This window comes from Theropithecus gelada, unplaced genomic scaffold (genome assembly GCF_003255815.1).
Source record: "Theropithecus gelada isolate Dixy unplaced genomic scaffold, Tgel_1.0 HiC_scaffold_16041, whole genome shotgun sequence".
Classification (NCBI taxonomy): Eukaryota; Metazoa; Chordata; class Mammalia; order Primates; family Cercopithecidae; genus Theropithecus; species Theropithecus gelada.
The window spans coordinates 22-23758 of NW_020257815.1; the positions used below are offsets into that span (position 1 = coordinate 22).

Sequence of the window (23737 nt, forward strand, 5' to 3'; positions counted from 1 at the left end):
TATCCATCCACCTTCCTACCCATCCATCTTTCTATCTATCCACTCACTCATCATCGCATTCATTGACCCACTTGCTTATTTACCCATTCACTGTTTTCATATCCATGCATCTATCCGCTCATCCATCCATTCATCCATCCTCCCATCCATCCTTTTGTTAGGGAGTGACGAGGTTGGAGAAGACTATCTATTTTCCATCTAGAGGAAGAAAACTATCTAGTTCTCTATCTAGAGGAAACTATGTGGTGGATGGGAGAATGGATTAACAGATGAAGGGAATGGAGTTGAATTTAGGGTAACATTAACTCAAGAGAGTCTGTGTCCAGCCGTCAAGATAGACCCTTCGAATGTCTATCAGTCATGGACAGCTCTTGGGGATCCTCGAGAGGGCCCTGGAAAACCCAGAGCTTAGCGTGGGTGCCCCTTAAGTCCTCTGCATGGGTTTAGCTCCCAAACATGGCTTCCTTACTTCCTGACAGACATCGACGAGTGCCAAGAGCTGCCAGGGCTGTGTCAGGGGGGTGACTGCATCAACACCTTTGGCAGTTTCCAGTGTGAGTGCCCACTTGGCTACCACCTCAGTGAGCACACCCGCATCTGTGAGGGTGAGCATGGACTCTCTTTGGGGTGGGTCAGGCTCTTCCGCTCTCTCCCTGCCTTCGTGCCCTGCCAAGCCTCACAAGGGTCGAGGAGGGAAGGCCTCATAGAAAGGCTTCTGCCCCCTGCCTCCTCTTTTGTCATGATCTGTCAGTTCCCTCTTGCTGCTTTTAAGATGTTCATGGCTGCTGTGGATCTGTGGCGTGGGGGATGGTAGGCAGGCCCTTAAAAACGCCACGACACTCCCTTACAAAGTACAGCAGCTTCTTTCTTTACCATTTCTTTGTCTGGGTGTTGTAAGCTTTTGACTGGATTCCAGAGTTCTGCAAAAGTTGATTTTTGTCTGTTTTGCCAGCTCAATAGTTACTTTTGTGGAGGAATGGAGCCCTGGAGTTCCCTACTCTGCTATTTTTGGTGACATCACTCTTAGCATGCTAATATTCCACAACCTATTTTTGCCTGCTAGCTAAGAATACTTTATTACACTTTTTTCGGCGGTTGACAAAAACCAAAGAAGAATAACATTTTTTGACACATGAAAATTATATGAAATTCAAGGCTGGGTGCGTGGCAGCTCACACTGGTAATCCCAGTAGTTTGGGAGGCTGAAGTGGGAGGATTGCTTGAGGCCAGGAGTTCAAGACAAACCTGGGCAACCTGGCAAGACCTTGTCTCTACAAAAAATTAAAAAGTTAGCCACGCATGGTGACTCATGCCTATAATCCCAGCTACTTGGGAAGCTGAGGCAGGAGGATCACGTGAGCCTCGGAAGTTGAGGCTGCAGTGAGCTGTGATTATGCCACTGCACTCTAGCCTGGGTGACAGAACAAGACCCTGTCTTAAAAAAAAAAAAAAAAGAAAAAGGCTGGGCACGGTGGCTCACGCTTGTAATCTCAGCACTTTGGGAGGCCGAGGTGGGCAGATCACAAGGTCAGGAGTTTGAGACCAGCCTAGCCAACATAGTGAAACCCCATCTCTACCAAAAATACAAAAATTAGCTGCGCATGCTGGCACACGCCTGTAGTCCCAGCTACTCGGGAGGCTGAGGCAGGAGAATCACTTGAACCTTGGAGGTGGAGGTTGCGGTGAGCCGAGATAAGGCCATTGCACTCCAGCCTGGGCAACAGGGTGAGACTCTGACTCAAAAAAAAAAAAAAAAGGGAGAGAGAGAAAGAGGAAGGAAGGAAGGAAGGAAGGAAGGAAGGAAGGAAGGAAGGAAGGAAGGAAGGAAGGAAAGAAGGAAGGAAGGAAGGAAAGAAGGAAGGAAGGAAGGAAGGAGAAAAGGAGAAAGTTGTATAAAATTCAAATTTCAGGGGTCCATAAATAAAATTTCCTTGGAGCACAACCAGTGCCACAGTGTGTTTGCATATTGTTTGTGTCTGCTTTTCTTACTACATTGGCAGATTGAATAATCATGACACACTGTAGTTTGGTCTGCAAAACCAAAACAATCTGGCTCTTTACAGAAAAAGCTTACTGCCCCATGGACTAGAGTAATGATCAGATTGAGAATCAATTTTTTTCCCCCAAGAATACTTTATCCATAAGGTTCTTGATTCCTATCATATCATATTGGGAAGACGTGGATGATCCATTCTTGGTGATTATAAAACTGACTCGTAAACTCAGGTCATTTTGTTCCTAATAGAAGCAGTATCATCATCAACTTTATTTTTATGAATTTTTTTATTTTTTTATTTTTTAGAGCCAGTGTCTCACTCTGTTGTCCAGGCTGGAGTGCAGTGGTGTAATCACAGCTCACTGTAGTCTTGACCTCCTGGACTCAGGTGATCCTCCCACCTCTGCCTCTCAAGTAGCTGGGACCACAGGTGTATGCCACCATGCCCAGCTAAATTTTCATTTTTTGTAGAGATGGGACCTCACTATGTTGCCCAGGCTGGTCTCAAACTCTTGGCCTCAAATGATCCTCCTGCCTTGGCCTCCCAAAGCAGGGATGATAGGCATGAGCAACTGCATCCAGCTTGTAAACTTTTTTTTTTCCCCTTAACATCATGTTGTTTTTGTTTGTTTGTGGGTTTTTGTTTATTTGTGTTTTAGAGCCAGGATCTCATTCTGCACCCAGGCTGGAGTGCAGAGTTGTGATCACAGCTCACTGCAACCTTAACTTCCTGGACTCAAGTGATCCTCCCAAGTGGCTGGGACTGCAGACATGCACCACCATGCCCAGCTAATTTTTTAAAATTTTTAGTAGAGATGGGGTCTTGCTATGTTGCCCAGACTGGTCTCGAACTCTGGGCTGAAATGATCCTCCCATCTCAGCGTCACAAAGTGCTCAGATTACAGACATGAGCCACTATGCCTGGCCCATATTACAGTTTTCTTCATCACTAAGATGTGTGTGCGTTTTAGGCTGATTTTGAAACCAAACTTAGGTCCCTAGTGAAGTGGCCTTGCTGGGTCTCTGGAGGGGAGTTATTCAGACAATTCCTGGATGCTGCCCACTGTTCCCCTCCACTCCTCCTTTCCCTGCAGATATTGATGAATGCTCCACACACTCGGGCATCTGTGGCCCTGGCACCTGCTACAATACCCTGGGAAACTACACCTGTGTCTGCCCTGCAGAATACCTCCAAGTCAATGGTGGCAACAACTGCATGGGTAAGAAGCATGATGACCTAGGGAAATGGCAATCACAGAAGCAGCACCTGGGCATGGGAGGAACTGCTGGGAGCCTTCAAGCCTATGGACAGGGAGGATAAGCATATATGATGTGCTGATATGTGGCAGCAAACAAAACCGCAGGATTCAGGAGCCCGGAGCTGCCATGAACAGTTGCTCAGGTTGTGCACTGCTCAAAAAAGGCTGAAAAAAATGAATAGATCCCCCAAGTGTATTGGGGGAGAGACATCAAGCCAATCAAGCCAGGCAGTAATCCCCCTCTTTTTTTTTTTGAGAGAGAGTCTCGCTGTGTTGCGCCGGCTGGAGTACAGTGGCACAATCTCGGCTCACTACAACCTCTACCTCTGAGGTTCAAGCAATTCTCCTGCCTCAGCCTCCCAAGTAACTGGGATTACAGGCGTGTGCCACTACACCCAGCTAGTTTTTGTATTTTTAGCAGAGACAGGGTTTAGCCATGTTGGCCAGGCTGGTCTCGAACTCCTGACCTCAAGTGATCTGCCCGCCTCAGCCTCCCAGAGTTCTGGGATTACAGGCGTGAGCCACTGTGGCTGGCCAAGCCAGTAATCTTCAAATGAATGAGTTAACGAGTTCCCATCTCTTTGGCTCCCTCTTCCACTGATTTAGGTGACCCTTACCCACATTCTTCTCCTTTATGCCAACTACAGATATGAGGAAGAGTGTCTGCTTCCGGCACTATAACGGCACATGTCAAAATGAGCTGGCCTTCAACGTGACCCGAAAAATGTGTTGCTGCTCCTACAACATTGGCCAGGCCTGGAATAGACCCTGTGAGGCCTGCCCCACTCCTACCAGCCGTGAGTAACCCTCCTCAACCTTCTTCCCAGCCTGGCCCCTCATAGCATAATGGTTAAGGAAACACAGTGCCCTTAGGGCTCTTAGATTAATTCTCCTTGTTCTGATGAGAGCCAGAGAGTTGAAGTTCTGTCCCCCTATTAGTCCATTCTCATACTGCTGCGAAGAAATCCTGGATACTGGGTAATTTATAAAGAAAAAGAGGTTTGGCTGGGCGTGGTGGCTCACGCCTGTAATCCCAACAGTTTGGGAGGCCAAGGCGGGTGGATCGCTCGAGGTCAGGCATTCGAGACCAGCCTGGCCAACATGGTGAAAACCTGTCTCTACTAAAAATACAAAAAAAAAATTATCTGGGCGTAGTGATGCAGGCCCATAATCCCCGCTACTCGGGAGGCTGAGGCAAGAGAATTGCTTGAGGCCGGGCACGGTGGCTCAAGCCTGTAATCCCAGCACTTTGGGAGGCTGAGACGGGCGGATCACAAGGTCAGGAGATTGAGACCATCCTGGCGAACACGGTGAAACACCGTCTCTACTAAAAATACATAAAAAAACTAGCCGGGCGAGGTGGCGGGCGCCTGTAGTCCCAGCTACTCGGGAGGCTGAGGCAGGAGAATGGAGTAAACCCGGGAGGCGGGGCTTGCAGTGAGCTGAGATCCGGCCACTGCACTCCAGCCTGGGCTACAGAGCGAGACTCCGTCTCAAAAAAAAAAAAAAAAAAAAAAAAGAGAATTGCTTGAACCTGGGAGGTGGGGATTGCAGTGAGCCGCTATCACACCAGTGCACTCCAGCCTGGGTGACAGAGCAAGACACTATCTCAGAACAGAAAAAAAAAAAAAAAAAAAGGAGGTTTAAAGGACTCACAGTTCCACATGGCTGGGAAGGCCTCACAATCATGGCAGAAGGTGAAGGAAGAGCAAAAGCCCGTCTTACATGGTGGCAGGCAAGAGAGAGCATGTGCAGGGGAACTGCCCTTTATAAAACTATCAGATCTCACGAGACTCATTCACTATCACGAGAATAACACGGGAAAGACCCGCCCCCATGACTCAATTACCTCCCACCGGGTCCCTCCCATGACATGTGGGGATATGGGAGCTACAGTTCAAGTTGAGATTTAGGTAGGGACGCAGCCACACTGTGTCAGTTCCCATGTATAGAAGGCAATACTTTATTTTTTTTTTTTTTTTTTTTTTTTTTTTTTTTTTTTTTTTTTTTTTTTGAGACAGAGTCTCGCTCTGTCGCCCAGGCTGGAGTGCAGTGGCCGGATCTCAGCTCACTGCAAGCTCCGCCTCCCGGGTTCACGCCATTCTCCTGCCTCAGCCTCTCAAGTAGCTGAGACTACAGGCGCCCGCCACCTCGCCCGGCTAGCTTTTTGTATTTTTTAGTAGAGACGGGGTTTCACCGTGTTAGCCAGGATGGTCTCGATCTCCTGACCTCGTGATCCACCCGTCTCGGCCTCCCAAAGTGCTGGGATTACAGGCTTGAGCCACCGCGCCCGGCCTAGAAGGCAATACTTTAAAGTGAGCAAGGTAGCTTTTCTTCCATTTTGCAGATTTTGAGAATTCAGGATGGATCAATGGAGTTTTCATGGGTAGGGAAGGCCCTTGATGATTCACAGGAGTAGCTGGGGGTGGGATAGGGTGGGAGGGGGTCGGTAAATGTCCCAGGCTGGGGAGGAAAGCACAGCTGGTTAGAGAGACCATAGACCTCCTGGGCTGGGGAAGGGGCAGACCTGGAGAAACTCAGAGCCAGGATTGGGACCCTGATGGGAACATCGGTCAGGATGAGGGAAGGTGTTCTAGGCAGGGGCACAACAGGAGCCAAGGCCTGGAGGCAGGACTGAACAGAGTGTATTGACAGCAGGAATGAGTCCTGTCGGAATGATCTAGCAGCCAGCCCAGGCACCAGGAAGAGCTGCAGGAATGGGGCAGTGATGGGAAGGGGGATTCTAGGGGTTTATTCATTTCCGTATTCATTTCCCAGAGCTGCTGCAAAACATTACTGCAAACTAGGTGGCTTTAAAAACCAGACATTGTGGCTCATGCCTGTAATTCCAGCTACTTGGGAGGCTAAGGTGGGAGGGTCACCTGAGCCTGAGAGGTTGAGGCTGCAGTGAGCCGTGATTGCACCGGTGCACTCCAGCCTGGGTGACAGAGTGAGACTTTGTCTCAAAAAAATTAAATTAAATTAAATTAAATTAAATAAGTGGAAGGAGGGAAAGGGTGGGGAGAGCAAAAAAAGTTCAAGGTAGCCAGTTGAGAGCTGGGCTCCAGGGATGAGGTGTCCCCTCCAGATGGGGAGCAGGTTGGGTCAGGCCTGCAGCCGCAGACTCAACTTTGTTCCCCTTTGCGCAGCTGACTACCAGATTCTATGTGGAAACCAGGCCCCGGGATTCCTCATTGACATCCACACGCGGAAGCCCCTTGGTGAGTGAGCAGTTCCTGCTCCATCCCTGGGCACCCATCCACCTGGGTCTGCTTCTTCCCACCCCTCCCCTCCCCCATAGCTCTTTTCCTTTCATCCATTCCTCCATCCCCCCCCCTTCCTCCCCCCCCCCCCCCCCCCCCCCCCAGGAATCCTTCCCTCAAAAACATCCTTTTTTTTTTTTTTTTTTTAAAGAATGACACTTTAAAATTTTTATTAAACCGTTATCCATTTTTTAAAATGATGGTTAAATATATGCAACATAAAATTTACCTTTCCAGCCATGCGCGGTGGCTCATGCCTGTAATCCCAGCACTTTGGGAGGCCGAGGTGGGTGGATCAGGAGTTTGAGACCAGCCTAGCCAACATGGTGAAACTGTCTCTACTAAAAATACAGAAATTAGCTGGGAGTGGTGGTGCGTGCCTGTAATCCCAGCTATTCGGGAGGCTGAGGCATGAGACTCACTTGAACCCAGGAGGCAAAGGCTGCAGTGAGCTGAGATCCGCTGCACTCCAACCTGAGGGATAGAGTGAGACTTTTTTTTTTGTCTCCAGAAAAATACCATTTGAACCATTTTCAAGTGCACAGTTCAGTGGCATTAAGTACATTTGCATTGTTTTGCAACTATCACCATCGTCATCTCCAGAACTTTCTCATTTTCTCCCACTGAAACTCTGTCCCCATGAAACTCTCACTCCCCATTCCCCTCAGTCCCTGGAACCCACCATTCTCCTTTCTGACTCTGAATCTAACAGTTCTAGGGACTCCCTGTGAGTGGAACCACAGGATCTGTCCTTTTGTGTCAGGCTTATTTCACTGAGCATGATGTCCTCAAGGTGCATCTGTGTTGCAGTTTGTGTCAAATTGCTCCCCGCCCCTTTTTTTTTTTTTTTTTTGAGATGGAGTTTTGCTCTTGTTGCCCAGGCTGGAGTGCAATGGCACGATCTCAACTCACTGCAACCTCCACCTCCTGGGTTCAGGCGATTCTCCTGCCTCAGCCTACTGAGTAGCTGAGATTACAGGCACCTGCTACCATGCCTGGCTAATTTTTGTATTGTAATAGAGGCAGGGTTTCACCATGTTGGTCAGGCTGGTCTCGAACTCCTGACCTCAGGTGATCCACCCACTTCAGCCTCCCAAAGTGCTGGGATTACAGGTGTGAGCCACTGCGCCTGGCCAGAATGCTCCCTTTTTAAGTTTAACAAGGTATTGCATAATTTAACACCTGCATGCCAAATTTCAACCATGCAGTGTTTAACTGATAAGCCCATTTTCATTTGTTTTAATCCTCTGAATATATTCTTTTATTTATTTATTTATTTATTTATATTTTATTTTATTTTTTTTGAGATAGAGTCTTGCTCTGTCGCCCAGACTGGAGTGCAGTGGCCGGATCTCAGCTCACTGCAAGCTCCGCCTCCTGGGTTCACGCCATTCTCCTGCCTCAGCCTCCCGAGTAGCTGGGACTACAGGCGCCTGCCACCTCGCCCGGCTAGTTTTTTGTATTTTTTTTTTAGTAGAGACAGAGTTTCACCGGGTTAGCCAGGATGGTCTCGATCTCCTGACCTTGTGATCCGCCCATCTCGGCCTCCCAAAGTGCTGGGATTACAGGCTTGAGCCACCGCGCCTGGCCTTATTCTTATTTTTAAAAAAATTCAAACCATGGCAAATAAAACTCACTTCTCCTCCAGTCGTCACCTCAACTCTGTCTCTTTTATCCCTCTCTGGACATTCTTATGCTTTACAGCTGGAATATTTCTTTCTAGTTTTTTCTTCCTTCATTACATAATAGGTCTCCCACTGAAAATATATGACGTTGGTTTCTGGGGCATTTTACATAAATTATGTAATGCTTGACATGTTGGTTACAACTTGCTTTTTTCTTTTTTTTTTTTTTTTTTTTTTTTTTTTTTGAGACGGAGTCTTGCTCTGTCACCCAGGCTGGAGTGCAGTGGCCGGATCTCAGCTCACTGCAAGCTCCGCCTCCCAGGTTTACGCCATTCTCCTGTCTCAGCCTCCCGAGTAGCTGGGACTACAGGCGCCCGCCACCTCGCCCGGCTAGTTTTTTGTATTTTTTAGTAGAGACGGGGTTTCACCGTGTTAGCCAGGATGGTCTCGATCTCCTGACCTCGTGATCCGCCCGTCTCGGCCTCCCAAAGTGCTGGGATTACAGGCTTGAGCCACCGCGCCCGGCCTACAACTTGCTTTTTTCATCCAAATTGTGTCTTGAGGAACTGGCCAGGTTACTATCTGCCATGCAGCCTCTCTCTTTGCCCTGCCTAGAAGTGTTTCATGGTGCAGATACATCCCAGGTCCCCCACTGATGGGAACTTAGGTTGTTTCCAGTCCCCTACTGATGGACACTTAGGTTGTGTCAGATCCCCTTTTGATGGATACTTGGGTTGTTTCCAGTCCCCTATTGATAGATAGGTGGATTGTTTCCAGTCCCCTATGGATGGACACTTATATTGTTTATAACAATTTTATTGGCCGGGCGCGGTGGCTCAAGCCTGTAATCCCAGCACTTTGGGAGGCCGAGACGGGCGGATCACGAGGTCAGGAGATCGAGACCATCCTGGCTAACACGGTGAAACCCCGTCTCTATTAAGAAATACAAAAAACTAGCCGGGCGCGGTAGCGGGCGTCTGTAGTCCCAGCTACTCGGGAGGCTGAGGCCGGAGAATGGCGGGAACCCGGGAGGCGGAGCTTGCAGTGAGCTGAGATCCGGCCACTGCACTCCAGCCCGGGCGACAGAGCGAGACTCCGTCTCAAAAAGGAGAATGGCGTGAACCTGGGAGGCGGAGCTTGCAGTGAGCCGAGATCGCGCCACTGCACTCCAGCCTGGGTGACACAGCGCGAGACTCCGTCTCAAAAAAAAAAAAAAAAAACAATTTTATTGAGATATAATTCACATACCACACACTTCACCCATTTAAAGTGTCCTATTTAGTGGTTTTGAATACATTCACAGAGTTATGCACCCATCACCTCAATCTAAGTTTAGAACTCATTTTCATCACACAAAAATAACATTTTCATCACAGTCCCCCATTGATGGACGTTTAGTTTGTTTCCAGTCCCCACTTGATGGATATTTAGGTTATTTCCAGTCCCCTATTGGTGGGCACCTAGGTTGTTCCCAGTCCTCCATTGATGGACACTTAGGTTGTTTCCTGTCCCCTACTGATGTACACTTAGATTGTTTTCAGTCCCCCATTGATGGACACTTAGGTTCTTTCAAGTCCCCTTTTGATGGACACTTAGGCTGTTTCAGATCCCCTTTTGATGGACACTTGGGTTGTTTCCAGTCCCCTATTGATAGATAGGTAGATTGTTTCCAGTCCCCTATGGATGGACACTTATATTGTTTATAACAATTTTATTGAGATATAATTGACATACCACACACTTCACCCATTTAAAGTGTCCAATTTAGTGGTTTTGAATACATTCACAGAGTTATGCAACCATCACCTCAATCTAAGTTTAGAACTCATTTTCTTTTCTTTTTCTTTTTTCTTTTTTTTTTTTTTTTTTGAGAGGGAGTCTTGCTCTGTCGCCCAGGCTGGAGTGCAGTGGCCGGATCTCAGCTCACTGCAAGCTCCGCCTCTCGGGTTCACGCCATTCTCCTGCCTCAGCCTCCTGAGTAGCTGGGACTACAGGCACCCGCCACCTCGCCCGGCTGGTTTTTTGTATTTTTTAGTAGAGACGGGGTTTCACCGTGTTAGCCAGGATGGTCTCGATCTCCTGACCTCGTGATCTGCCCGTCTCAGCCTCCCAAAGTGCTGGGATTACAGGCTTGAGCCACTGTGCCTGGCCTAGAACTCATTTTCATCACACAAAAATAACATTTTCATCACAGTCCCCCATTGATGAACACTTAGTTTGCTTCCAGTCCCCCATTGATGGATATTTAGGTTGTTTCCAGTCCCCTATTAATGGACACTTAGGTTGTTTCCAGTCCCCCACTGATGGACACGTAGATTGTTTTCAGTCCCCCACTGATGGACACTTAGGTTCTTTCAAGTCCCCTTTTGATGGACACTTAGGTTGTTTCCAGTCCCCTACTGAGAGACATTTACATTGTTTATATATAACAGCTTTATTGAGATATAATTCACATACCACACACTTCACCCATTTAAAGTGTCCTATTCAGTGGTTTTGAGTACATTCACAGTGTTACACAACCATCACCTCAATCTAAGTTTAAAACATTTTCATCACACAAAAGTAAACCCTAAGCCTATTAGCAGTCACTCCCTTTATCCCCTCCCTTCTGCCCCTGGCAACCACAAATTGACTTTCTGTCTCTATTGATTTGCTATTTCTGGACATTTCCTTTAAATGGAGTCATGCAATATTGTTCCTGTGTGTCTGGCTTCTCTTAGAAGAATTATTTTAGGTTTCAACCACGTTGTCACATGTTACAGGGCTTTATTCCTTAATAAGGCTGAAGAATATTCCATGGTACAGACATCCCGTATGTTGCTCTGCATTCATCAATTGATGTTTCCAGTTTCTTGCTAAATAGCATCTCATACCGCTATCCTGCTTACGCTTAAGGCCGTTTCTTTCCAGCAAGGTTGCTGGGTCACAGGAAATGTGCATTTTTAGTTTAGAAAAACACACACTCGCTCTCTGCTCTTGTCTTTCCTCCCACATCCTGATCTCTTTCTGGTGTGAGTGGATGTATTTTGGCCACAGCAAGATTTTTCTGAGTGTGTGCTGATTTGTGGCCACAACATCCTCAACCAGATTGCAGGGCTAGTGGGTCCCTTCGCTGAGGGTCACTGGAAGTCCCAGGGGGTTGGGCTGCCCCTAATGGCAGATGCCCTCTGCAGACATTGATGAGTGTGGGGAGATCCCCGCCATCTGTGCCAGTGGTGTCTGCATCAACCAGATGGGGAGCTTCCGCTGCGAGTGCCCCACAGGCTTCAACTACAACAGCATCCTGCTGGCTTGTGAAGGTGCCACCTCTCCCTGTTCCCAGCCCTGGGGTGTGGGTGGGATGCATGTCTGCCACTGTGCAATCTGGGCAAGTAGCTAAAACTCTGTAAGCTTCCATTTCCACATGGAAATGGAATAATGGCTAACACCTTTCCAAGGGCCTCCATCTCATATAACCACCCTCACTCCAGCTCTGGCTGCTTCCAGAGAGACCACCTGTTCCGAAGCATTGGACTGGGTTTCAGGTTTGATTCTGTCAGGATAGGCTTCTCTGTCACCCCCACCTCATTTGCTGTATTTGCCCAGATGTCGATGAGTGTGGCAGCAGGGAGAGTCCCTGCCAGCAGAATGCCGACTGCATCAACATCCCCGGCAGCTACCGCTGCGAGTGCACCCGAGGGTACAAACTGTCGCCAGGCGGGGCTTGTGTGGGTGAGCAGGGTCTCTGGGAGGAGGTGAGGGAGCTGGGCTCTGTTGCCCATGGGGACTTAGATGGGGTATGGCTCTGTCCAGGTCTTTCTCCTTATCTATACTATTAGAGGGATTGGGGATGTATTGAGAGTGTCTGTTAATAGGATGTGATGGAAGTGAGAGCTCAAGTCAATGCTGAGAGCCTGACGCCCCTGGTGGAAGTTTGAGCGGGGAACTTCAAGGCAGGCTCTGGCTTCTCCATTGCAGTAGGGAGAGCTCAGGCAAACACTGTGTGGTAGGGGCCCTGGGGACACCATGCTGTCTGCACCCGCAGGACGGAATGAGTGTCGGGAGATCCCGAATGTCTGTAGCCATGGCGACTGCATGGATACAGAAGGCAGCTACATGTGTCTGTGTCACCGTGGATTCCAGGCCTCTGCAGACCATACCCTGTGCATGGGTGAGACCCTCATCTTTCCCCTCCTTTCAAGTCAGGCTGCCGGGGGTCTACATCTCCTCTGGGATGGAAGTGGTGTTTCTGTCCATCCTAGTTCACAGACAGATCCAAGTTTGGGTCCTGACATTAACATCTTGGGTAAATGGCTGATGTGCCTCCCTGTGCCTCAATTTTCCCATTTGTAAAATGGGGGTGATAGATCACACCAGGAGTACTTCCCAGCCATCACCCCCAGGGGTCACTGTCCAGTCATCTAGGCAGGGCTGGGTGCAGGGGAGGACCACTAGGTCCAGCTGGCCTCTCACTCCGTAAGTCCCCCAGTGCCCTGGGTGAGCTGGGCTGGGCTCTCGAGCTTTGCTTCTGCAGACATTGATGAGTGTGACCAGCAGCCTTGTGGAAACGGGACCTGCAAGAACATCATCGGCTCCTACAACTGCCTCTGCTTCTCTGGCTTTGTGGTGACACACAATGGGGATTGTGTGGGTGAGTCCGCTCAGTTGGCAGGCTGGCCACAAAGTAGGTTCTCAGAATCTAAGGAAGTAAATCTAGAAATTGACCACAGAAAGATGCCCAGAAAGTCCCCAAATATTTAGAAATTAAATAACAGGCCGGGCGCGGTGGCTCAAGCCTGTAATCCCAGCACTTTGGGAGGCCGAGACGGGTGGATCACGAGGTCAGGAGATCGAGACCATCCTGGCTAACACGGTGAAACCCTGTCTCTACTAAAAAATACAAAAATCTAGCCGGATGAGGTGGCGGGCACCTGTAGTCCCAGCTACTCAGGAGGCTGAGGCAGGAGAATGACGTGAACCTGGGAGGCGGAGCTTGCAGTGAGCTGAGATCCGGCCACAGCACTCCAGCCTGGGTGACAGAGCGAGACTCCGTCTCAAAAAAAAAAAAAAAAAAATAAAAAAAAATAAATAAATAACATACTCCTAAATAATCCACAAGCCAAATAAATCATAAGGAAAATTAGAAAATATTTTGAAGTAAAAGAAAATGAAAATGAAAGCATAACATATGAAAATACATAGGATGCAGCTAAGGGAGCACTTAGAGGCAAATTCATAGCATTACATCGTTATATTAGAAAATATCAGCAACTACCTCATAAGGTAGGTGGAAGGTTAATATACACAGTCTATACATGAGTGCTCAAGTTGAAGCCAATGCTATCAACTCAACTCAGTTGCAGACAGAAGTACAAGGAAGCCTTGATCCCCTCAAGTTTTGTGGGTGACCCGGCCTGCCTATCTCCCCTCTACAGATTTTGACGAGTGTACTACCCTGGTGGGGCAGGTATGCCAATTTGGCCATTGCCTCAACACAGCTGGTTCCTTCCACTGCCTCTGCCAGGATGGCTTTGAGCTCACAACTGATGGGAAGAATTGTGTGGGTGAGTCTGCCTATGGTGCTTGGAGGCATCTCAACCAGCCCGTGCTCCATGTACACCACAGTTTGGTACTTCTGGGTGAGCATAGATCCATTTACTACCCAAGCATTTATTTTAAGGTTTAAAAAAATAATACCCAGCACATTGGGAGGCTGAGGTGGAAGGATTGCTTGAGGCCAGGAGTTTGAGACTAGCCTGGGCAACATAGTGAGCCCTTGTCTCTACAAAGAAATTAAAATTAGCCAGGAGTGGTGGCTATTGCCTGTAGTCCTACCTACTCGGGAGGCTGGGGCAGGAGAATCACTTGAGCCCAGGAGTTTCAGGCTGCAGTGAGCTATGATCACACCACTGCACTCCAGCCTGGGCAACAGGGAAAGATCCTATCTCAAAATAAATAAATTAATTAAATAATTATAAAACCAGTACATCAAACCTATGTTTTTATGTATGGGATTTGAGGTGTAGGGTGAGGCTGTCTTGAAAATGTAAGTTTCCAGAAGCAAAGAATAGTAGAAGCGCTAAATGGTTACCATGGAAGGAATCTGCTGGTGGTGCCAGATTAGGAATCTTGCTACCTCTTCCCACTGGACACCATCTGGCCCCACCTATAACCCCACGAGAGTCAGATAATCCTTCCCCAGCTGTCCCTGTGGTCCTGAGTCTCAGCCCTTGCCCTGGAGCCAGAATTGCCACTGCGAGGGCCTGTCCTGGGGCCCTCGGTGATCACACAGTAATTGCAGGTGTGGGTCCCAGTCCCAGGTGAGCCCCCTGCATCCTGGCTGGCACAAGGACCCTTCTTTCTTCTTTTCACAGACACCAATGAGTGCCTCAGCCTCACAGGAACCTGTCTACCAGGCACCTGCCAGAACCTCGAGGGCTCCTTCCGTTGCATCTGTCCCCCTGGCTTCCAGGTGCAGAGTGACCACTGCATTGGTGAGTGTCCAGCCCCAACTCCCATTTTTGGGACCAGGGAGTGCCTCTCTTTCTCCATCCATAAAATGGGAATACCAGCTAGGGTTGTGATGAAGGTGGAGATGTACTTAACGCAGAGTCAAACACAGCTTCATAAACTATTATTGTCATTCTGATTGTTTCTGGACTTTGCGCTCAGGATTTTGTCTCTGGTGCCCACAGGCTTCCTCGTGAATCCTATAAATTGACATGGGTGTGGGGGTCTCACCGTTTCTCAGTGCACCCAAATGTAGAGCTCCTCACTTGCTAACTGGTGATCAAGGACCAGTCTGGCCCAAGCTTCACTGTTGTAATCACCTATAGAGATGATTTCATGCAGTCTGGACTAACTAATCTGGCCTGATCTCCTTTGGTCCATTTATCCACTTGGGCTAGCCTCAGAGAGTGTGGGCTAACCTGGACCAACCTGGGATGAGCAGATGAGCTACCTTGTTCACTGTAATCTAACCTGGACCAGTCTGGCCTGAGCAGATAGGCTAGCCTGGGCTAACCTGAACCAGTCTGGCCTGAACTTCTCTGATCTGGGCTTCCATCTGGGCTAGCCTTGTATAATCTGACCCAGTCTGGCCTGGTCTCTTCTAATCTATTCTTTTTTTTTTTTTTGAGACAGAGTCTCACTCTCAGCTCACCGCTGTAACCTCCACCTCCCGGGTGCAAGCGATTCTCCTGCCTCAGCCTCCCGAGTAGCTGGGATTACAGGCGCTCATCACCACACCTGGCTAATTTTTGTATTTTTAGTAGAAACGGGGTTTCATCATTATGGCCAGGCTGGTCTCAAACTCCTGACCTCAAGCGATCTTCCCACCTTAGCCTCCCAAAGTGCTGGGAATACAGGCATGAGTCACCACGCCCAGCCTATTCTGATCTATTCTATTTGGGCTAGCTTAATACAACATGAGCTAACCCCATCCTGTGTAGGGTAAATACATCCAGTCTCAGTTAGCTTTGTGCAATTGTATTTTTTTTAAGGTTTTAAAATTTTTTTCTATTTTTTCTTATTTTAATCTCAACAGTTATGGGGGAACAGGTGGCTTTTGCTTACATAGATAAGTTCTTCAGTGGTGATTTCTGAGATTTTGGTGCACCTGTCATCTGAGTAGTATACAATGTACCCAGTATGTAGTCTTTTATCCCTCACCCCCCTCCCATCTTTCCCTGGAAGTCCCCAAAGTCCTTTATGTCATTATTATGCCTTTGCATCCTCATAGATTAGCTCCCACTTGTAAGTGAGAACATACGATATTTGATTTTCCATTCCTGAGTTACTTCACTTAGAATAATGGCCTCTAGCCCCATCCAAGTTGCTGCAAAGGACATTATTTTGTCTTTTTTTTTTTTTTTTTTGATGGAGTCTCGCTCTGTCACCCAGGCTGGAGTGCAGTGGCACGATCTCTGCTCACTGCAATATCCATCTCCCGGGTTCAAGCGATTCTTCTGCCTCACCCTTCTGGTAGCTGGGATTACAGGTACGCACCACCACAACGCCCGGCTAAATTTGGCATTTTCAGTAGAAAAGGAGGTTTCGCCATGTTGGCCAGGCTGGTCTCCAGCTCCTGAACTCAAGTGATCCACCGACCTTGGCCTCCCAAAGTGCTGGGATTACAGGTGTGAGCCACTGCGCCTATTTTGTTCCATTTTGTGGCTGAGTAGTATTCCACGGTGTATGACATACCACATTTTCTTTATCTACTCATTGGTTGATGGGCATTTATAAACATGATGGTTCCATATTTCTGCGATTGTGAATTGTGTTGCTATAAACATGCATGTGAATGTGTCCATTTCATATAATGACTTACTTTCCTTTGGGTAGATACCCAGTAGTAGGATTGCTGGATTGAATGGTAGTTCTACTTTTAGTTCTTTAAGGAATCTCCACACTGTTTTCCATAGAGGCTGGACGATGTGCAGTTTCAGTCTCTAATCATGAACTCTTCCTGACCATGACCTTTACTCTGGAGACACCTTCCGGGAAGGACCTACGTGCACACACAATACTCACCTCGCGCTACAGCTCATACTGAGCTCTCAGGACCCCAGCCCCGCTGCAGCCCCTGGCTGGACCTGCACTCCATCTGCCCCTCCTCACAGTGGAGTCCTCTCCCCACTGGTGGAGATCCTGCTTGCCCCCCACCCAGCTCATGTCCCCGCCCTTCCAGATATCGACGAGTGCTCAGATGAGCCCAACCTCTGCCTCTTTGGCACCTGTAGCAACAGCCCTGGGAGCTTCCAGTGCCTCTGCCCACCTGGCTTTGTCCTCTCTGATAATGAGCACCGTTGCTTTGGTGAGTCTGCACAGGCCTTAGGGAAGAGAGTGGGAAGTGGGGCGGGGAAGGGTCAGATTGCCCAGAAAAGAGGCCTGTGGCTTCTTGTATGACCCTACGGGAGCTTTGACCAGGCAGAGGTGTCTCTCTGCATTAGCAGGGTTATCCTAGTGCCAGCAACCTCTTGGCTATAGAGGTCATGTCTACAGAGGGCTAACCTGGTCCATTTTGAGCTAGCCTGTGTGTGCTTCATTTAGGTTTTCCTTGTATTGGTCACATGACTGTAGGCTGTCAATGGGCTGGTTTTGTCCAGTTTGAGCTAGCCTAGACTACTCTGGGCTGGCTCCATTTCAGCTGGGCTAGCCTCATCTACTGTGGGCTAACCTCACCCAGCTTGAGCCAGCCTGTTCTCTCACAGGTCAGGGGCAATAAGGGTGAGAGCAGAACCTGCAGTGCACCTCAACGAATAATTGCTGTTCTGGGAGGCTGGGACCCCAGCCTGCTGGTGAGGACTTGATAGGCATCCGGAGCCGAGGATTTGGGGTTTGGAGTCTGAATTCCAGGATCCTCGGGCTTTCTGGAATCAGTCATTTTGCCTCTCCAGGAAGGGGTTTTTGATCCAAGAATAACCACCGAGTTTGATCTTTCTTCCTGGCATGAGAACACCCCAAAGCAATAAAGTGGGGTGCGATTCCAGCTGTCCCCTCAAAACCCCAGGGCAGGTTGGGGTCGGTGGCTCTTGCCTGTAATACCAGCACTTTGGGAGGCTGAGGTAGGCTGATCACCTGAGGTCAGGAGTTTGAGACCAGCCTGGCCAATGTGGTGAAACACTGTCTCTACTAAAAATACAAAAATTAGCTGGGTGTGGTGGCACATGCCTGTAATCCCAGCTACTTGGGAGGCTGAGGCAGGAGAGCCAAGATCATACAACTGCACTCCAGCCTGGGCAACAGAGCAAGACTCCATCTGAAAAAAACAAAAAACCACCACCAACACCAACAATGAAAAACCCAGGGCAGATCCTCATTGGCCCAGAGTAGGTCACATGTCCATCCTCAAACCAATCACCATGACCAGGGGCGTGGCATGTTCTGATTGGCCACTGGCAGGATCAGCACAACCTATTCACCAGGACTGGGGTGCGAGAGGTCAGAGAGGCAGGTGGGCACTGCCAGTGGCCCTCAATCAGGGTAATGGAGCCCCCATCCCACAGACACACGGAAGAGTTTCTGCTTCACCCGTTTTGAGGCTGGGAAGTGCTCGGTGCCCAAAGCTTTCAACACCACCAAGACCCGCTGTTGCTGCAGTAAGAGGCCTGGGGAGGGTTGGGGAGACCCCTGTGAGCTGTGTCCCCAGGAAGGCAGCGGTGAGTGCCCACCCCTGTCCAGCCTCCCCTGTCATGATGCGCCCTCACCTTCCTCTCTCATTCTTCCCTCATCCTTCCCTGCACACACCTGGGGGCTGCACCTGGGCCCTGACTCTGACTCCCCTCCCCCTCTCTGTCCAGCTGCCTTTCAGGAGCTCTGCCCCTTTGGCCACGGGGCAGTCCCAGGCCCAGATGACTCCCGAGAAGGTGAGCCCCTCACCCACGTGCTCAGAGCCCCTTCTGGGCCACCCAGATCCATCTCCGCACTGCCTGGGTCTCTGAGTCTCAGGCTCCCTCTGAGAACCCGAGTGGCCCTGGACCCTCCCAGCCTGGGGCTTGGGCTCTCATCCCCTTGGGGCCTTGAGTGTGGCCAGGGCTCTGGGGATTGCACGGTGACAGGAGCCATGTCTGCAACACCTGCCATCCGCAGACGTGAACGAGTGTGCAGAGAACCCTGGCGTCTGCACTAACGGCATCTGTGTCAACACCGATGGATCCTTCCGCTGTGAGTGTCCCCTTGGCTACAGCCTGGACTTCACTGGCATCAACTGTGTGGGTGAGTGGCCAGCCCTGCTCCAGCCCTGTCCCAGGCCCCTCCCAGGACAGGAAGGAACAGAGCAGGGCAGGGAAGACACTCCCAGGCAGTGGGTGAGATCCTGTCCTTACCCACTGCCTCTCTCCCCCATTTGCTTTTCCTCCCTCTGTACTTCACTCATTCATTCACTTACTCACTCATTTTCTTGCTCATTCATTCACTCACTCACTTATTCATTTACTCACTCACTTATTCATTTACTGACTCATTCATTCACTGACTCATTTATTCATTCACTTGCTCACTCATTCACTTCTCTATTTTCTCATTCACTTCTTCATTTTCTCATTCATTCACTCATTTATTCACTCACTCTATCTACTCCCTCATTCATGTACCAATTCACTCACTCATTCACTCCTTTGCTCACTCATTCCTTCACTTGTTCATTCATTCACTTGTTAATTCACTAACTCCCTCATTCATTCACACCTCACTCATTCATTCACTTGCTCATTCATTTATTCATTTACTCACTTATTCACTCATTCACTCATTTGCTCCCTCACTTATTCACTTGCTAATTCACTCACTCATTCACTCCTTTGCTCACTCATTTCTTCACTTGTTTATTCATTCACTTGTTCATTCAATCACTCCCTCATTCATTCACACCTCATTTAGTCACTGGCTCATTCATTCACTCACTCATTCATTCACTCATTCACTCGTTTGCTCCCTCGTTTATTCATTTGCTTATTTGTTCACTCATTCATTCATTCCTTCATTTGTCTCCTTGCTCATTCACCCATCCAATCACTCATTTATTCACTTACTCACTCGTTCCTTTGTTCATTCATTCATGCTTTCACTCACCTATTCACTCATTCGTTTCCTCATTTGCCCCCTTGTTCATTCATTCACTTCCTTGCTGATTCCTCCATTCACTCACTCACTAATTCACCCACTCATTGACCCCTTTACTCACTCATTCCCTTATTCATTTAACCGTTCATTCACTTATTCATTTATATGTTTTATAGAGATGAAGTTTTGCTATGTTACCCAGGATCTGTTCGAACTCCTGGACTCAAGAGACCCTCTTGCCTCCGTTTCAGTTACTGGTTTAATCACTCCTTCATTCACTGGTTCATTCATTCACTTATTGTTCATTCACTCACTCCCTTGCTCACTCATGCATTCCTTCACCTGCCCACTTGCTCACACATTCACTCATTCATTCACTAAACACATACCACTTGCCTGCCCCATAGCCAGACTACACGTGCATTCGATCTGGCTCCATCCGAACTGTGGTGGTCAACAGGCAGGCAGATGGGATGCTATTGAGGATGGGGGACCCTCTGCAGGCATTGACCACCCCCTTACTCCCACCCAGACACAGACGAGTGCTCTGTCGGCCACCCCTGTGGGCAGGGCACATGCACCAACGTCATCGGAGGCTTCGAATGTGCCTGTGCTGACGGCTTTGAGCCTGGCCCCATGATGACCTGTGAGGGTACGACTCTGCTTGCAGAGGACCTGGGCCGTGTGACGGAGATGCCTGGGGGAGGGAGTGGAGGTCCTACTCACAGCCCTCCCACAGCTGGCACCTCCACTGGCCTCCCCAGACATCGACGAATGCTCCCTGAACCCGCTGCTCTGTGCCTTCCGCTGCCACAATACCGAGGGCTCCTACCTGTGCACCTGCCCAGCCGGCTACACCCTGCGGGAGGATGGGGCCATGTGTCGAGGTAGGCCTGACCAACATGGTGAAACCCTGTCTCTACTGAAAATACAAAATCAGCTGGGTGTGGTGGCACACGCTTGTAATCCCAGCTACTTGGGAGGCTGAGAGACAGGAGAATTACTTGAACCTGGGAGTCGGAGGTTGCAGTGAGCTGAGATCATGCCACTGCACTCCAGCCTGGACGACAAGAACAAAACTCCGTCTCAAAAAAAAAAAAAAAAAGAAGAAGAATCCTGCAATGCACACAGAACAGCTACCCACCACACAGAACTTTCCTATCCCAAATTTCATAGTGTCAAGGGTGGGAGACCCTGGTCTGGGACTCAATGTCTCTGGGGCTGTTTCAGGGTCAGTGTTCCAGGGGCCAGGAGCAGACTCACAGACCCTGACGTGGGCAGGGGATGCAAGCTTTGTAGGACAATTCCTGATTCCCTTAGCTTCTTGGAAGCTGGGGCTGGGCAGGAGCCGGGGGCTCCCTTCCTAGGAGGGATGGACACCTGACAGGGCCTGCAGGGAATTTGCTCAGGTCCCACCAGGGCTGACATAGGGTGGAATCCAGGTCCCCACAGCCATGGGGTGCCTGGCCTTGGCTGACCATCTGTCCCTGGTCATCCGAAGATGTGGACGAGTGTGCAGATGGTCAGCAGGACTGCCACGCCCGGGGCATGGAGTGCAAGAACCTCATCGGTACCTTCGTGTGCGTCTGTCCCCCAGGCATGCGGCCCCTGCCTGGCTCCGGGGAGGGCTGCACAGGTATGGGGGTACTGGAGCTTCAGGGGTGCAGGGAACCCTTTGTGGAAGCAAGAGGGTCGGACAAGGCACAGTGGCTCATAACTGTCATCCCAGCACTTTGGGAGGCTGAGGCGAGAGGATCGCTTGAGCCCAGGAATTTGAGGTTGCAATGAGTTAGGACAGTGCCACTGCACTCCAGCCTGGGCAACAGAGCGAGACCCCATCTCCAAAAACAATAAAAGTAAAAATAAGGCCTGGCACAGTGGCTCACGCCTGTAATCCTAGCACTTTGGGAAACCAAGGCGGGTAGATCACCTGAGATCAGGAGTTTAAGACCAGGCTGGCCAACATGACAAAACCCCATCTCTACTAAAAATTTAAAAAAATAATAAATTTTTAAAAATTAGCTGGGCAAGGTGGCGGGCATCTGTAATCCCAGCTACTTGGGAAACTGAGGCAGAAGAATTGCTTGAACCCAGGAGGCGAAGGTTGCAGTGACCTGAGATCGTGCCATGGCATTCCAACCTGGGTGACAGAGTGAGACTGTCTCAAAATAGAAAATAATACAAATAAAAATAAATTAATAAAATTAAATTAAAATAAAAATAAGCAAGAGGGCCTGGGCAGACCCAAAGGGACCCTTTGGGGCTGTGGAAGAGGCAGGTTGCCTGTGGCCTACCCCACACCCTGGTCTGCCTCATCCCTCCCATCTCAGATGACGATGAATGCCGCGCTCAGCCTGACCTCTGTGTCAATGGCCGCTGCGTCAACACCGAGGGCAGCTTCCGGTGCGACTGTGATGAGGGCTTCCAGCCCAGCCCCACCCGTACTGAGTGCCATGGTGAGTGTGGCTGGCCATGCACAGTGGATGCCCCCACCTACCACGTGGCACCCACTGCCTGCCCCCCCACTGCCTGTCCCTCCCACTGCCTGTCTCTCCACTGCCTGTCCCCCATTTCCTGTCCCTCCCACTACCTTGCCCTCCCACTGCCTGTCCCCCTCACTGCCTGTCCCTCCCACTGCCTGTCCACCCCCACTACCTGGCCCTCCCACTGCCTGCCCCCCCACTGCCTGTCCCCCCTACTGCCTGTTCCCCCCACTGCCTGTGCCTCCCACTGTCAGTCCCTCCCACTGCCTGTCTCCTCTACTGCCTGTCCCTGCCACTGCCTGTCCCTCCCACTGCCTGTTCCTCCCACTGCCTGTCCCTCCCACTGCTTGTCTCCCCCACTGCCTGTCCCTCTCACTGCCTGTCCCTCCCACCGCCTATCCCTCCCACCGCCTGTCCCTCCCACCGCCTGTCCTTCCCACTGCCTGTTCCTCCCACTGCCTGTCCCTCCCAGTGCCAGTCTCCCCCACTGCCTGTCCCTCTCACCGCCTGTCCCTCCCACCGCCTGTCCCTCCCACCGGCTGTCCCTCCCACCGCCTGTCCCTCCCACTGCCTGTCCCTCCCACCGCCTGTCCTTCCCACCGCCTGTCCCTCCTGCTGCCTGTCCCCCCACTGCCTGTCCCTCCCACTGCCTGGGAGCTCCCCAAGGGGTCTGGGGCACTGGGGGGCAACCCAGGGGGTTGCTGAGCTAATCTGGACACACACGTCCAGTGCCCCCCTGCTGTCCCTCTTCCCTCTGTCCCTTCTGTTAAATCCTGGAAGAGTGAGAGGCCTTCTCCACACCTCCTCCAACCTCACTGGTGCCACACCCTGGAACCAACCTTCCCCAGATCTCCCACTTCCTGGGAACTAACCCCAGCCATCTGTCCTGTGTATCTAGCTCCCTCCTGGATACCCCTATTCCCAACATCCCCAAAGAACAGCTTGCCCCAAAGTAAGATCAGTCTTTGCCCCCAAACCAGCCTCCTGGAGTGACCCTTGGCTTTCCTGTTGTTCTCCGCAGACATCCGGCAGGGGCCCTGCTTTGCCGAGGTGCTGCAGGCTATGTGCCAGGCTCTGTCCAGCAGCAGCGAGGCTGTCACCAGGGCCGAGTGCTGCTGTGGGGGTGGTCGGGGCTGGGGGCCCCGCTGCGAGCTCTGTCCCCTGCCTGGCACCTCCGCCTACAGGAAGCTGTGCCCCCACGGCTCAGGCTACACCGCTGAGGGTCGAGGTGGGTGCCCATGCCCTCAGGACCCTCAGGGAGGCAAGAAGAGGGGGAATTTGCTCAGGGTCATACGTCTGTACTGCAGCAGGTGCTAGAATGTGTGAGCCACTCTGTGTGCATGTATGTGTGTGTGTGTATCTTTGTGCTAGCAGATATGAGAACCAGTACATGTGCTCCATATGCGTGGAAGAACTCGGGGGGTTGAGGGAGCAGGTGTGTGAGTCAATGTGTGTGTGTGTGTGTGTATGTGTGTGTGTGTGTGAGAGTCAGTGTGTGTGTGTGTCAGTGTGTGTGTGTGTGTGTGAGTCAGTGAGTGTGTGTGTGTGTGTGAGTCAGTGTGTG

The 23737-nt window shown here is 50.2% G+C and overlaps 1 protein-coding gene across 1 annotated transcript; it reads left to right on the top strand.

Annotated features, from left to right (window-relative positions):
• Window positions 1–479: 479 nt before the first annotated feature.
• LOC112617336 (fibrillin-3) lies at window positions 480–23401 on the top strand (the record flags this gene model as incomplete). The annotated part of the gene is made up of 19 exons (XM_025374095.1): window positions 480–605; window positions 3091–3216; window positions 3903–4052; window positions 6405–6476; window positions 11320–11445; window positions 11732–11857; window positions 12171–12296; window positions 12660–12776; window positions 13561–13689; window positions 14500–14619; window positions 16818–16943; window positions 18136–18288; window positions 18430–18495; window positions 18719–18844; window positions 20223–20342; window positions 20455–20577; window positions 21192–21326; window positions 22021–22146; window positions 23195–23401. Coding segments are annotated over 19 exons (2400 nt in total), but the record flags the coding sequence as incomplete, so codon positions are not given.
• Between the last annotated feature and the right edge of the window lie 336 nt (window positions 23402–23737).